The sequence below is a fragment of the Ambystoma mexicanum genome, chromosome 5p (assembly GCF_040938575.1).
Source record: "Ambystoma mexicanum isolate Mex_15411 chromosome 5p, UKY_AmexF1_1, whole genome shotgun sequence".
Classification (NCBI taxonomy): Eukaryota; Metazoa; Chordata; class Amphibia; order Caudata; family Ambystomatidae; genus Ambystoma; species Ambystoma mexicanum.
The window spans coordinates 1,021,542,770-1,021,557,132 of NC_090930.1; the positions used below are offsets into that span (position 1 = coordinate 1,021,542,770).

At 49.9% G+C, this 14,363-nt stretch overlaps 1 protein-coding gene across 10 annotated transcripts in view; it reads right to left on the minus strand.

Moving 5' to 3' along the window:
- Positions 1-14,363, minus strand: part of PRP4K (pre-mRNA processing factor kinase PRP4K) — a 1,306,928-nt gene that overhangs the window by 854,327 nt on the left and 438,238 nt on the right. For all 10 annotated transcript variants that reach the window (XR_011274234.1, XR_011274233.1, XR_011274232.1 and 7 more), the window contains one exon: positions 8,009-8,167. Coding sequence is in view for 4 of the 10 variants with exons in the window: in XM_069613497.1 (XP_069469598.1) it covers positions 8,009-8,167 (159 nt within the window). In the remaining 6 variants the exon portion in view is untranslated. The remainder of the gene's footprint in view (positions 1-8,008; positions 8,168-14,363) is intronic.

Sequence of the window (14,363 nt, forward strand, 5' to 3'; positions counted from 1 at the left end):
TTTGGGACACTGCTTTTCTAAAAAAAAAGAATAAAAAGTTGCTTTTAAACCTCTTAAAACATAAGATGGCCAAGTCTTGTTAAAGGGGGACTTTGAGACTTCCTAAATCCCTATTCAAAAACTTACCTGTCAACTATTTTCTAAGAGCATTGGTCCTTCCTTATCTGGCTAGAAAAGGACTGCTTAGGCTTCTAGTAGCACAGGGAGATTTGAAACACGAACGTGCACACCAAAAATAATACAAAACGGGAAAAATGACACTGCTGCCATCAGCTTGTCTTTAGGCACATACAAAAGTAACCAAAAACCCACCAGGGGGTGTCGGGATGTGCTGAAGCATCTGTCTACTTCTCCCCACGGGTCCGTTATAAGGGACTTGAGGCCCCCAAGAGAGAAGCTTCGACCCCCCCACCCCCAGGGGATGTGGGAACCCGTGGTGCACCAGTAGAGAATCCCGAGCTCCGGAGGTGGTGTATAGCTGGAGAACCTGCCTTGCTGTCTGCAGCGAAGTTACGCGCACCCCAACGCCCGCCTGCAGCTCCACTTCTCCTCCGCTGCTTCCGAGGTGGGGGAGGGGACTGAGGCCTGTGCTGTTGGAGTTCGAGCGATTTCAAACTTTCTCTTCCCCCCACCTCGCCGGTGTTGCTGATCTCCTTTCCTTTCGTCCGCTGGAGTGGGACGGTGTAGCGTGCGACAGAGGCGCTGTGGTGTGTAAGACTGTGGCAAAAGCCGTTCCGCATTTACACACGAACGGGGAAGGCCCGCTCTCCGCCTGCTTGAGGGGCCGCCTCCCGTTTCCTGACTCTCCGCGGCCTGGGGGGCGAAGAAGGGGTTTGCCTCAGGTGGAGTCCTGTGGGCTTGGTGGCCGCGGCTGCCGGTGCCTGCGCCTGGCCTCCCTCCCGCGGGAGACTGGTGTAGCCCCGTGCTGCATTGCGGGTGGTCCTGCCAGCTGGCCCCTGCGAGGCCCTCTTAGTCCTGCTGGAGCTTTCCAGAGGGCAGCGTGAGGCCCTCCTCTCCCCCTGCATGCCTGAGGACCCTGGCTGCGTGCGAACAACGCTTGAACCGAGTGCGGCAGATCCCGGTCCTGTGGAAAGTTAGTGTTCCGGGCTCCCCCTCCCATTGTTTTACACCTATGAATCCTCCCTGGCCTTCCCGACCAGTGCGGCCTGGCGAGACCAGGGCTTACGGAGGTGGTGCAGAGCCGGGACTCGTGGGATCTCTGCACCCGCCACGGTGGGCGCACTGTGTAACCTGCCCTCTAGTCTCAGCCAGTGTCCCTTGAGAGGTTGACTTTGCTACCCTTGGACCCTGTAGTGCTTCTCCCTCGTATGTAAGCCATTGCCACGGTGCTGCTGCCCCCTTTCTTCACCTTCTGGTCCGGTTTCCTGTCACCCTTTCTTCTGCTCGAGCACCCGCTCCACTTAGCAGGCCCTCGGCGTGAAAAGTGCTGTCTTCCCGCCCACACCATCTCCTCACTGTTCCGCTCTGGGCCTCCACTCTGCCCTCCTATTTCAAAGCTAGGCAGAAACCCTGAACTGCGCCGGCTGAGGCTCCCATGAGTTGGGCTGAATCCCTTCAAAGGTTCCGCCGTACAACTACCTGTTCTCCTACTTCTCTCGACATGGCAGCTCTTGCGCAACCAGAGTCAGTTGAAGCCAATTCCGTCACCAGCGCATGGCCGCTCTTTTGGAAGAAATACGAGGCTTTAGAGCGGACATCGCTATGAGAATGAATAGGCTTGACAAAAAAGTTGAAACCATAGACGATCGGGTCCAAGTCCTGGAAGCAAACAGCATCACTTGATGTCCTCGAAACGCAGTTGGACATGCGTCTGGCTGAATTGGAGAGAAGGGAAGAGAAATGCTCCTTGAAGCTGGACGATTTGGAAAACAGGGAGCGTGCCACTGTAACCTACGATTTCTGGGCTTTCCAGAGCGAGAGGGTGAGACGCAATCAGACATTCTCAAAGCCGTTGGCGCTGTGGTCAGCTTACTTTTCAACGAGGCCAACACTAATGAGCCAAACATCGACAGAGCGCACAAAGCGGGCGCCTCCAATAGAGGCCCCAGATCTGTTCTTGTGAGATTTCACTATTTTTCAAAGAAGAGCAAAATCTTGGAACAGGCACAGAAGAAAGGCCCGGTTAGCTGGGAAAATGTGCAAATCTCGATTTATCAAGACTTGTCTGCCTTTACCTTAGCAAGGCGTCGGCTTTGCGCCCCCTTGATGAAAATGCTGCAATCTAAGGGAGTGTGATACAGGTGGGGGTATCCCTTCTCGCTTTCCTTTGAACTGGAGGGCTATAAGTATGCCTTAGTCACGGAGGATGATATCCACAGAGTATCTCAGGAACTTCAGGGTGATCCGGACGCCGCACCTGCAGACGCTAAACAGGAAAGAGTCCCGACTGTGCCTCTCAAACCCAAATCCTCCAAGGAGAGATGCAAAGTTCGAGGCCACAGAAAATTCAGAAGGGTCGCTCCAGCCTCGCCAGGTTCATCAAATGGTTAACGGTCCTCCAGAGGCAGCAGGAATGGACTTGCATGGTGGGGGAATTCTGGTTTGTTGCAGCCTGGTTTGTTGACTTTAGTGGGGTCCCTGCATTGGGCCTCAATTATTCCTAGGATGGTGATTTAATTGAGTGGACTGCTAACTGTTTGCTTAAAGTTCTGGGGGTGTTTCCGGTGAGGCCTGATTAATTAAGGCTATGTTTACGCTCTGTTCATACACTGTTTCAAGGGGGCAGGGGGCTCTTGTTGTTGAGCTTGTGAGCCCGGAGGGGGGGAAAAGACACTGGTGGCCTGGTCTTGCGACAAGCTGTCGTCGCTCGGAGTCCAGGCATTCAGGGGTAGGGAGGGTGGGAGGTGGGGAAGGTTGTTAGAGACAGTTCTCTGGTGTTTTTTCACCTTACCAGGACTTCTAGGAGGCATTGGTTCTACAGGATTCTGCATGGGTAATTACTGGGCACAGAGACAAGGTGATGGGATGGACAAAATAGGCTCCTTAATAGGAGTTGAGAGATATTTCCACTTTTCTGATGGGTGACTCCCTCCAATCCCTGACAGTGGGGTCTCTGAATGTGCGAGAATTAAACTCCCCAACTAAGAGGTCGATGGTGATGAGGGAATTCACTAGGCTCAAACTACACTTCCTTGTTTTGCAAGAAACTCAATGGGTTAAGGGGAAGGAACCGAATTTCAGGGCTAAAACCATACAGCACATGTTCAACTCATCCTATATAGCAAAGAAACGCGGGGTTGCACTCCTGGTATCTTCCAAAGCCCACTTTTCCCCCAAGGTACAAAGGTCCGACCCGGAGGGACGATATATTGTGGTTAAAGGAGAAGTGAGAGACCGGTTGTTCACCCTGGTGTGCATATATGCCCCGAATGAGGCGCAAGATGTTTTTTGGGAGGGGATGAAGGAGACAATCGTGGGATTCACTGAAGGGGCCCTATTGGTTGGTGGGGACTTCAACATGGTTCTCTGTCCGGATAGGGATAGGAAGTCACCTAATCCATGTAGCTGGCTGCTTAATTTCTTCTGACTAATGGGGGCTTACTGGACTCACATACTTCTGGACAAGATCACGACCCATATTTCACTTTATTCTCAAAACCACACCCAGCGTTCTCTATGATTGATTATGTTCTGATAGGCTCCTCGCTCCTGGATCATGTCCGAGTTTGGGGTAGAGGCTATTCCGTGGTCCGACCATGACCTGGTTAAGATCAGCTTGGGTGTCCCCTCCCCCTCCTTTTCTGGGTCCCGATGGCCGTGCAACGACAGATTGCTGCAAGATAAGAGCTGAGGCAGTCCCTTCTGGCTGCCATAAAAGAATACTTTGTCATCAATGATAATGGGGAAGTGGGCGTCATGGGAGTTTGGGATGCCTTCAAAGCAACAATCAGAGGTACCCTTGTGGGAATGGGCTCGAGGAGGAAGAGGGATAGGGACTATGAGGAGAAAAAGTTAAGAGAGAAGATTGCCACTATTCAGCCAGGGGGGAGATTAAAGACGCTGATGCTTCCAGGCAAGTGGGCGGAATTACGAAGACTCAGATCGAAACGTGCAGTCCTCCTGGTGGGTCAGACGGAAAGAAAATTTGCCTTTTTAAAACAGAAGTACATGGAGAAGGGGGAAAAAGCAGATAGGACACTAGCTTGGAGGCTGAGGGAACTCAGAAACAGTAGAAGAGTGAATTCCATCTCCTCCCCCCGAGGGGGAGAAAATCCTAAATGATGACTATAGCAGAACAATTTCGGCAGTACTACGAGACCTGTATTTATTCATCAGAGTACGCAGGCGATGGTACTGACGTGAATCAATTCTTGGACTCCCTTCCCATTCCCTGTCTCCCTCCTGAGAGTGCTGACCCCCTGGAGCTCCCCATAACACCCCAGGAAATAATAGATACGATCTCCTCTCTGAAAAGCGGCACCACACCAGGGGTCGACGGTTTTACAGTTCGCTTTTATAAGACATACTGCTCTACTCTGGCCCCGTTCATGGTTAAAAAATGTAATTCTGCCCTTGATACAGGAGTCCTACCGCACTTGTCCGCTCTTATTGTGGTTCTCCCCAAAGAGGGGAAAGACCCCTCCCATTGCCAGTCCTACCATCCCATCTCCCTTCTCAATACGGATGATAAAATCTTGGCTAAGCTCCTAGCCAATAGGTTGGCAAAACTCCTCCCGACCTTGGTGCACGGAGACCAGGTCGGTTTCATCCCTGGTCATCAGGGGTCAGATAATGTGAGGAAAACTCTGGACTTCATGCACAAGGTTTCGAGTCGAGATTTAGAGGACTATCTCCTCTCGTTGGACTCAGAAAGGCCTTCGACCGCGTCAAATGGCCTTACATGGGTAAGGTGCTCCAGAAAATGGGCTTGGGAGACAAGTTTTGTGGGTGGGTCTTAGCTCTATACAATGGCCCCCTGCCAAGGGTTCTGGTTAATAGCTCTACCTCGGCACCCCTACACCTTTCTAGAGGCACCTGCGAGGGATCCCCCTGCCCCTCGCTTTTATACGCCTTGGCGATGGAACCCCTTGCCATTGCGATCAGGGCTGCCCGTGGGATCTCAGGGCTTCAACGTGGGTACTGCAAATTTAAATTATCCCTGTTTGCGGATTATATTTTGGCCTACTTGACCAACCTTCAGGATTCCCTTCCCCAATTGCTTGACTTCATTAACCTCTTTTGCTCCTTTTCAGGGCTTAAGGTTAATGTAACCAAAGGCTGCATAATGCCGATGGGTGCTATATACCATGCAATCAGCAAGAAATCTGAGGTGCGGGAATGAGACTAGAACGGAAGGCCGCCTCGTATCTAGGTAGCACCATCCCCAGGGACCCAAGTAAACTATTTGAATCCAACCCTCCCCCACCCTAATTATGGCAAAGATTAGCAGCAACCTTGTATGCTGGGCACCCCTCACTCTCGCGTGGTTTGGGCGCATGGTCACGGTTAAAATGAACATTCTGCCTCTACTTCTCGCTCTCTCTTCTCGGCCCTTCCCTGCGTTATACCAGAAGCTTAATTTGAACTACTACAGACCAGAGTCCTCCACTTCATCTGGAATAGCAAAAGGGCAAGAGTTAAATTCTCAACATTAACACTTCCAAAAACATGATTTTAGATGATATCATAAGGCAGCCCAGCTACGTGTAATGTTAGAACACATGAGAGATGACCTGGGGACTTACTGGACTTATGTGGAGGATATCCAAACCCACCCGAAAAAAAGTCAGGGATCTCCTTTGGGCCTCCCCAAAATCCCTCTCTACGCATCTCAGATCTCACCCAACGCTGGCTGCCCTGTGGGCGTCCTGGAAGTCAAACAAGGATAATGAACGGCTCTCTTCTTGGCCATCCCCCGTCATCTCTTTGGGGTCCCCCGTACAACCTTGGATCTAGAGGTTTCTGTGATACCCAATCATGGTCGGACAAGGGGTTGGAAAGAGCAGCTCAGCTCTTCCGACATGGTGTTTTCTTTTGAGTATGCCAAACTGTCTGAGGCGATGGGGAACAACTCACCCCCCCCTTTGAATATTTACGCCTTAAGGGGATCCTCCCTCACCCCGGTTGGTTCGCCGATATGACTCGCCCCTTGACTCCCTTTGAAAAGATTTTGGTGGAATCTACGACCAGAAAGGGCTCCCTCTCTAAGATTTATAAGGTTCTTATCACAGCTAACTTAGAGGGTAGACAGGCGTTTAAACCGATATGGGAGGAAAGATTGGGATTGACCCTTGAGGAATCAGCATGGAGGGCGATCTTTTAATCGATCTTTTCGGGGACGTTATATACCTCGGCCATGGAGCACAGCTTCAAGATTCTGCATTCTTGGCATCGTCCCCATGCCACCCTGTCCATGATGTTTGAGAGTGTGTCTCCACTGTGCCCCAGGATGTGCTCACACCGCGGTAACTGGTACCATATGTGGTGGGAGTGTCCGGTTATTCAAGTGCACTGGTCTGAATTTCTCAGCTGGATCAAAGACATTGTGGGTATGAGCCCAACACTTCTTCCCCTGGAGATCCTTTTAGGTACGCCTATGCCCGACTTCGAGCTGTATACCTTCCCAAAAGAGATAGTGGCAATGCTGAGAGCGGGGAGACTAGCCCTGGCTCAGAAATGGAAGAGCTCATCTGTTCCCTCCAAGGCAGAATGGCTCAATAAGCTATTTGGCTATTTTTACGTATGAGAAACTGTCTGCTATAGTCAATGATAAAATGTTTTCGTTTTTGCAGGACTGGACTGTTCTTCTGAATGATGAATGTGATGCTATGAGACTGTAATCTTGATGTGCTGTTTGAGCCATTGCATTTTAATTTGCACTGTTCACCACATGTTTTTTTGCCGTAAATTACTGATACCGCGCTGGATCTCACTGTCTTAGTCACCCTCGGAAGTTTTATCTAGTGTCTAGTTCTATTTCTTTGCTTCTTAAACCTATTGCCCAGTGGAGCCTGGTTGGGGGGCGGGGAAGGTGGGTGGGTGGGTGGGTGTGTGGGTGTGTGGGTGTTTTTTGGAAGGGGGAAAAAAAGAAAAATGCAATTTTTTCTCTAATTGATGTATCAGATGTTTATCGCCAGGAGCTTACTGGCTGTTGAAATGCTTAATAAAAACAAAGTAAAAAAAATCCCACGTGTAAAAGCTAGGGTAATACAAAGGTATCCCCATTGCACTGTAGTGTAAGGTGCTATCTGCAATATACAAATACAATAATTCAAAAGGAAAAAAAGTTTCCCAGTACTGATAGTCTGAAGGACTGATCAGTTTACCCATAACAAGTGAACAAAAGGCAAGGGAAGTTAAACTGAAGGTTTTTCTTCCCTTCAAAGTCCAGATTGGATAAAAACAGAGCAAAAATAATGGGGTTCCATAGAAAACTATGGAGAGAAAGTTGCAAAAAGGAAATCTTTCCCAACATATACATGTGTAGATAAATGTGTGTATCGTTTTGATATGCATGTGTTTTGGCCTAATAGCATATGTCTGTATACATCTGTATTCAACTCTGTTAGTCGACAGTCTGTGCGAATTGTACCTACATACCAAGCACCTGACCTGCTATTCTAAGCCTTAATGCTCATCCTGGGCTACCCAGAGAGTTTGGTTATACTATGTGGGAAAATCCCTTGCTTACCCACTAGGTTGGCCTCTCAGAACTACACATCAATGCAGATTCTGAAAATCCCTCCCAACAGAAGCATGAAACATGCAGAGCACCAGCTTGTATGCTTATGGCTTCATCATTCAAATTGAGTATGGTGTGTAAACGTGCCTCTGGTCCTCATCCTCAAGGGCTGGGCATCCCCCCACCAGTATGAGAGTAAGGTGGTCATGGTAAAGAAGAACGAGAGCTAGAAACATTACATCACTTTGTAATCATTTGTAAACTCAGTGCTACAATGTTGGGTGCTACATGGTTCTACTAAGAAAAGCAAGCAAAACATTTAAAATCATTTCAAACAACACAGATAGGGCAGTTCCTTATACATACTTATCATCAGATGACTCTTGTTCAAATTTCATCCCTTCGGAAAGGCTTCCTTTGAATTTATCCTCCTTATCTCTTCCTCTACTACCACGTCTGCGCCCACGACCACCCCGTGACCTCGACCTTCGCCTTAAGCGAGATCTACTCCTGCGAAGTCGATCCCTGTCGGCAATGAAAGAAAAGTGTTACACACTAAAAAAACTGCCCTGTAATTCTGAAAATATACAATTTAAATGTGAACTAGGTTCAACCAAATGCCTTTCTCTTTCAATGTACTATTTGCCTGGCAATCCATTTGTCCGATGATTCATAGAAAGAATTATTCAAATGTAAAACCAATTATCTAGCCAGCAGGCTTCAATTTGGATAACTTTCTTGTCAGGTAGTGAAGACATCTGCGCTAAATAAAAATTGATACACAAGTGAGTTAAAGTGGTCTGCAATTAAGCAATAACCACCTGTTCAACGGGCTAGAAACTGTGGCAACGACCAAGGCACCGAATTAAAGACCCAAGTAACGGGTGGTTCTTGCCATTAGCACCTGAGGCTTCCAATCCGGAAACCCAAGGTGCTAAGAGCATTGTATTTTGATTCAATGAATGGGACACCATTGAATCAAAATACTTTAAGATGGCCGCCATGGATACTCTTCCATTTCCATGGCAGCCGCGAAGCAGCAGCACGGTGGGGGTGTGTGCCACCGCTTCTGAAGAAATTAGTTAAGTGGGGATGGGAACTTTTAGAGGAAAAAGAGGGTGGAGAGGGTGGGGTGGGAGATGGCGTTGCGGGCGGGGGAAGCAGCCATCAGGTTCCATTGAACACAGGCTTAGATCGGTAGATTAGCCAACGATCCAAGGAACCAGATTGGTTGCTGCCCCTGCCCAGGGCGCTAAAATGAATGAAAGAGAATGTCTAAAGAAAAATTGCTTTGCAAATGGAATCTAGAGGAACCATTGCAATGAATGCTATACTAGCCCCTGTGCCCAGAGTAGAGTGTGCTCTAGCCGTAAAGAGTAGATCTCTCTTGGCAAGAGAATAGCACAGTTTGGCTTCCTCCACTGGTTTGTTGGTAAGGGAGGCTTGGGTCTCCGGTTTAAAGCCTGAATTTCTGAGCCTGGTGTGGCATTTGAGAAGGGTCCCCTGGGCAAGAACACAACCGCAGTTTCGGCAGAGTCCAAGGTATTTTTAAGAATATTCTGGGTTGATAGGCAGAATTATATGCAGTACCCTCTGGGAGCACCACACACAATTAAGACTACAAGTGACAGTACAAATTCACCTTTGGTACAAGCCTGTACTAGTGGTAAAAGTAGCGCAGCAGCCAGACTTATCTCAAGAGTAAGTGAGCAGTATCAAATAGTTACACAAAGGACAGCAATTATTATGATTCAGGCAAACACTGACTTAAGGTTTCTAAGTAAAAGAATATATATTTATTTAGTCAACAGCTGTATAACATTTCACTATTATGAGCAAGTTAAAAATCACAATCATAAATACACCTGTGGGACGTTTTTACTCATGCATCCAAGCCCTACCATAAAAACTGTGCGTTACCGGCATTGAAAACATCATGATGGCCAGAACTCCCCATAGAGTGGACAGGGAAAACATGAAGAATAGGCTGCCACTCATTTTTGCCTATGTTGTGAGCACAGGAGGGCACTGCCTAAAACCACCATTGGGCTACACACACAGTAGCCTGAAACCATTGGGAATGGCAATGCTGATTGCCAAAAGCAACCCAGAACTGTGGGGAATTAATTTTCTTAATGTCGAAAATGGATGCAATAGGGGGGCGTGGCCAGCGAGCAGCCGATGTAGACGTGTGCCCGCTGAGCTCCTGGTGCCGCCAAACATCCTGTTAAATCCTGGGGGAATCTGACTCGCAGCACCCCTGCAAAACTACGATAAGTTGGCGGAAAGACAGCAGAACGCATCGCAGCTACTCCAAAACAAAAACGGAGACCGAAAATGGAGATAGCTGCGGCGGAAGGTGAGAGAGAGTGGCTGCCGCCGAACACGATCCAAGATGGCCGACGGCGACTTGGAATAACTCGCCATTCACATCCAGAACGAAGAACAGCGGCCCACGGGAGGTACAAACACCTAACGGGAAGGCCGCGACCCCGCCTCGAGGCGTGAGGACACTGGCACTGAGCGAGCGGCCCCCGGCGCACTGCCCCCTGACGACTCCATAAACAAGACCGCCGGCGTCGTCCACGTCCCCAGGCGTGCCGTCCAGCCGCAGGCGCTCCGCTCCACTCCGCGTTGAGCGCCTGCCACTCCAGAGCAACAGGAATCCGGCGACGGCGGGAGGGACGGCGAAGTGCGTACCCAGGCACGCAAAACGGTGAGGAGAGGGGTGGGCGGGAGGCGTTGGTTGCGACCGGTCCCTTCCCGCTCCCGGCCTTCCCGCCCACCCGCTCCCAGTAAATCCCCCCGATCAATGCGGTGCACGGAAATAACCGCTGCAGCTTTAAGACCCTCGCTGGGAGTGCGGCAAAACACAGAGGTAATCCCACACGGCAATAAAGTCTTGGAAAACCATCCAGATACACAGAATCAAGCTGAAAGGGACTAGCATTACTCTGTTGGACATAAGCACATTGCTCCTGCACACAGGGAGGCGCGGGAAACCCGGAGTGTAGGTGGACGGTCCCGCGGAGGGGAGCGGGAGGTGGGGGACGGCCGCCCCACCCGCCCACCCCCTCTCAACAACCTAGCACCCTGAATGCAAATAGCCCCTTTCCTCGACCAACAGCCCAGGTGTTAAATCTGTGTCCCGGCTCACGTACAACACTTTTAGGATCAGGAAACCCCTGAAAGTGGAAGAGGGTATGGGTAAGGATAAGGGCAGAAGAGGCACGACACAAAGCAAAATGGAGCAGTACGCAGTGCCCACACTGGCCTTGGAGCAGACACAGGCAGCTACTGAAGATGAGGAACCCGAACCCTCTCTCAAAGACATTATGAATGCCATAGCCAATTCCAGAACGGCTATGGAGATTAAAATGGATGGCATCAGCACAGAAGTGTCCCTCCTACGCCATGATTTGCAGAAACTCACGTCTCGCACGGGAGAGGCGGAAACCCGCATATCCAACACGGAAGATGGCCTCCGTAACATGAGCCAACAGAGGACCAGAGTACTGCAACGTGTTAAAACTCTAGAAGAACGAGTGGAGGAGGGGGAGGGACGCTCTAGGCGAAATAATATACGAATCCTGGGACTACCTGAGAAAAGTGAAGGCCCCTCCATGGAACTATTCCTTGAACAACTGCTCCTGGATCTATATGCCCCAAAGAAATTCTCAAAACTCTTCTCTATTGAACGTGCACATCGAGTCCCAACAGGCAGACCAACGCCTGGGGCCCCACCCCGCACAGTGATCGCCAAAATCCTAAATTACAGGGACCGAGACACGGTACTGCAGATGGCTAGATCCAAAGGTTCCATGACCAATAACTGTGCCAAAATCGCCTTCTTCCCGGACTTCACCAGGGAAGTACAAAGAGCACGCCAATCCTTTGACCAGCTCAAGAAAAAGCTACAGATCCAGAACGTCAAATATGGCCTCCTGTTCCCGGCGCAGTTGAAAATTTACCATAATGGCACAACAGTGCACTTTAATGATCCGAAAGATGCATGGAACTGGGCAGAAAACAACCTGGAGGGAGATTGGGGCTCTACAAATAGAAGGGAACGTGAAGGAAATAGACCGCGCCCAGACAGACCCCCGAATGCACAGCTACTGCAAGGCCAGGATGAACTACCGCCAAGAGGAGCCGACTGAGGCGGGCAGGCACAGGTTGACACCAACATAACCGCCAACATCTGCAAGGAACTTCAAGTTGAGATGCCCGTTGGCAACGCACCGTCAGACCTCCCCCGCAGAATAAAGAAATGGCGGCTCAAGTGGGCCCCCCCCTGACAAAGGTGAAAGAACTTTCAAGTAACAGCGAGAGACACACAAACTAGTTATACCAAATGTATTGATTGACTTTTCAGTCCGAGCAGACCCTAGTCAAGCTCGGCCTAATGTTCGGCGACAGATACTTCTAGTTGGGGTGGAGTATAGGGAGGGGGCAAGGGAGTTTGTTTTCATGGCAGAGTTTGTTTGTCTAGTTTACTTTTTTTAGGATCAATGCGCGCAATGGGCTGGAGTCTGGCTCCCGTGGGGTGGACAGGGGTCACAACCCGGGGCCACACATAGCATTACCCGGTATGCCCAACCCCCGACCACCATGACAGAACACGCCATTGTAAGCAAGACCAGGTCCATTAAGATAATGACCTGGAACGTGAACGGGCTGGGCACCAGTATCAAGAGGCTCCTTGTACTGCAATATCTGAACCGTCATGCGCCCGATGTGGTTTTCCTAACCGAAACGCACCTGGCGGGTACGAACTGTAACCTCTTTAAGCGAACCAATTACCGCATTGCGTTACAAACGGGTTTCTCCATGGGAGCCAGGGGAGTACTGATCCTGGTACACAAGCGACTACCATTGAATCTCCTGTCTGTCACACAGGACACGGGAGGTAAATTCGTTTACATAACCGCGACTCTGGGAGCGGTCCATATCCATGCTAGCTGTATACGCACCACCAACCTTACTCACCGCACTAATTAACGATATAACGCCTATGTTAGCGGCGGATTCCTCGAACTTGGTAGTGGTGGGGGGAGATTTTAACGAAGTCATGAACCTGGAACTCGACCGTACGCACATCCGTTCGAGAAACCCAGCTGCGCATACCAAATTAGCCACATTCGTCGACGCAATAGGCCTGAAAGACGTGTGGAGACACTTACACCCCGGCACAAGAGAATACTCGTTTCTCTCCGGAGCACACGCCTCACTATCCAGACTTGATTACTTTTTTCTCCCGACTTCCGAATTACATCTAGCAACCGATGCACACCTCCTACCCAGAGGCATATCGGACCATTCACCGCTCATACTAGAGCTTAATACCCACAGGCCGGTCCCCCCACCCGCTTGGAGGTTAAATAATTATTATCTAGGCTTCCCCGACTTGGTGGAGGATATTAAAAATGCGACAGAATCATACTTTGAATTGAACATAACCTCCGTGGATAGCCCTGTAACACTGTGGGAGGCATACAAGCCAGTACTGAGGGGGGAACTCATATCCCAGATCGCAGCCCATAAGAGAAAACAGGTAGCAGCGATCCGGGCGGCCGAAGTGCGCGTGCAAGAGGCAGAGGTAGGTCATCTATCCCAGGACCTCCCAGAATCTCATCGCGAGTTACAATTAGCACAAAAACAGTTCCAAAACGTAGCCCTGGACAATGCCAGACAGGCACACGCAGCGATGCGTGCCAGAGTATACGAAACCGGGGATAAGGCAGGCAAAGTGTTGGCATGGCTGGAGAAGCGAGACGAGGGGCTCCGACATGTTAGAGCAATTAGATCACAGGGGAATACACTAACAACAGCGGACCGTGACATAGCGGAAGGGTTCGCAGCCTATTATAAGGAGCTTTATGGAGCGCCAACCTCCCCCATTGACACCACGGCCATCTCTGGAATCACCCTTCCCTCCTTGACGCCTGAACAAAGAGCCCTGCTAGAAACCGATATAACAGAGGATGAACTGTCTGCAGCCATAGCGAACCTCCAACCCGGGAAAACCCCGGGACCCAACGGCTTTCCCGTTGAGGTGTGGAAGAAAATGGGCACAAGCTTAATCACACCACACTTACTGAAAATGTATGAAACCTCCCGCAGCAAAGGGTCCCTCCCACAGGACCTGAGACAGGCCACTATAGTGGTCATACCTAAGGCGGATAAACCCCCAGATTGCTGCAGCTCGTATAGACCGATTTCCCTCATCAATACTGAAACCAAAATCCTAGCGAAAACATTAGCCAATAGACTCCAGCAAGTCATACCCTCCTTGATCCACCCGGATCAGTGTGGTTTTATGCCGCAAAGATCCACGCGGATGAATATACACCGATTATTTACTGCAATGGAAAATGCGACCACTATCCGAGGCCCTCTAGCCCTGCTGGCAGTAGACTTCGAGAAGGCCTTTGATTCTATTAGATGGGATGCGATCTGGGAAATAATGCATAGAATGGGATTTGGGCCCCAGTTCATGAGTTGGGTTAAATTACTGTATAAATCTCCATTAGCCGTCACGAAAGTGAATGGTCAAGTATCAGACCCCTTTGAAATTGGCACAGGGACCAGGCAAGGATGCCCACTGTCGGCCATGATATTTGCAATAGTAATTGAACCGCTCGCAATACTGTTAAGAACTAATGAAACATGGAAGGGATTCCGATGGTCTGAAGCCTGGGAGGACAAAGTGTCCCTATAT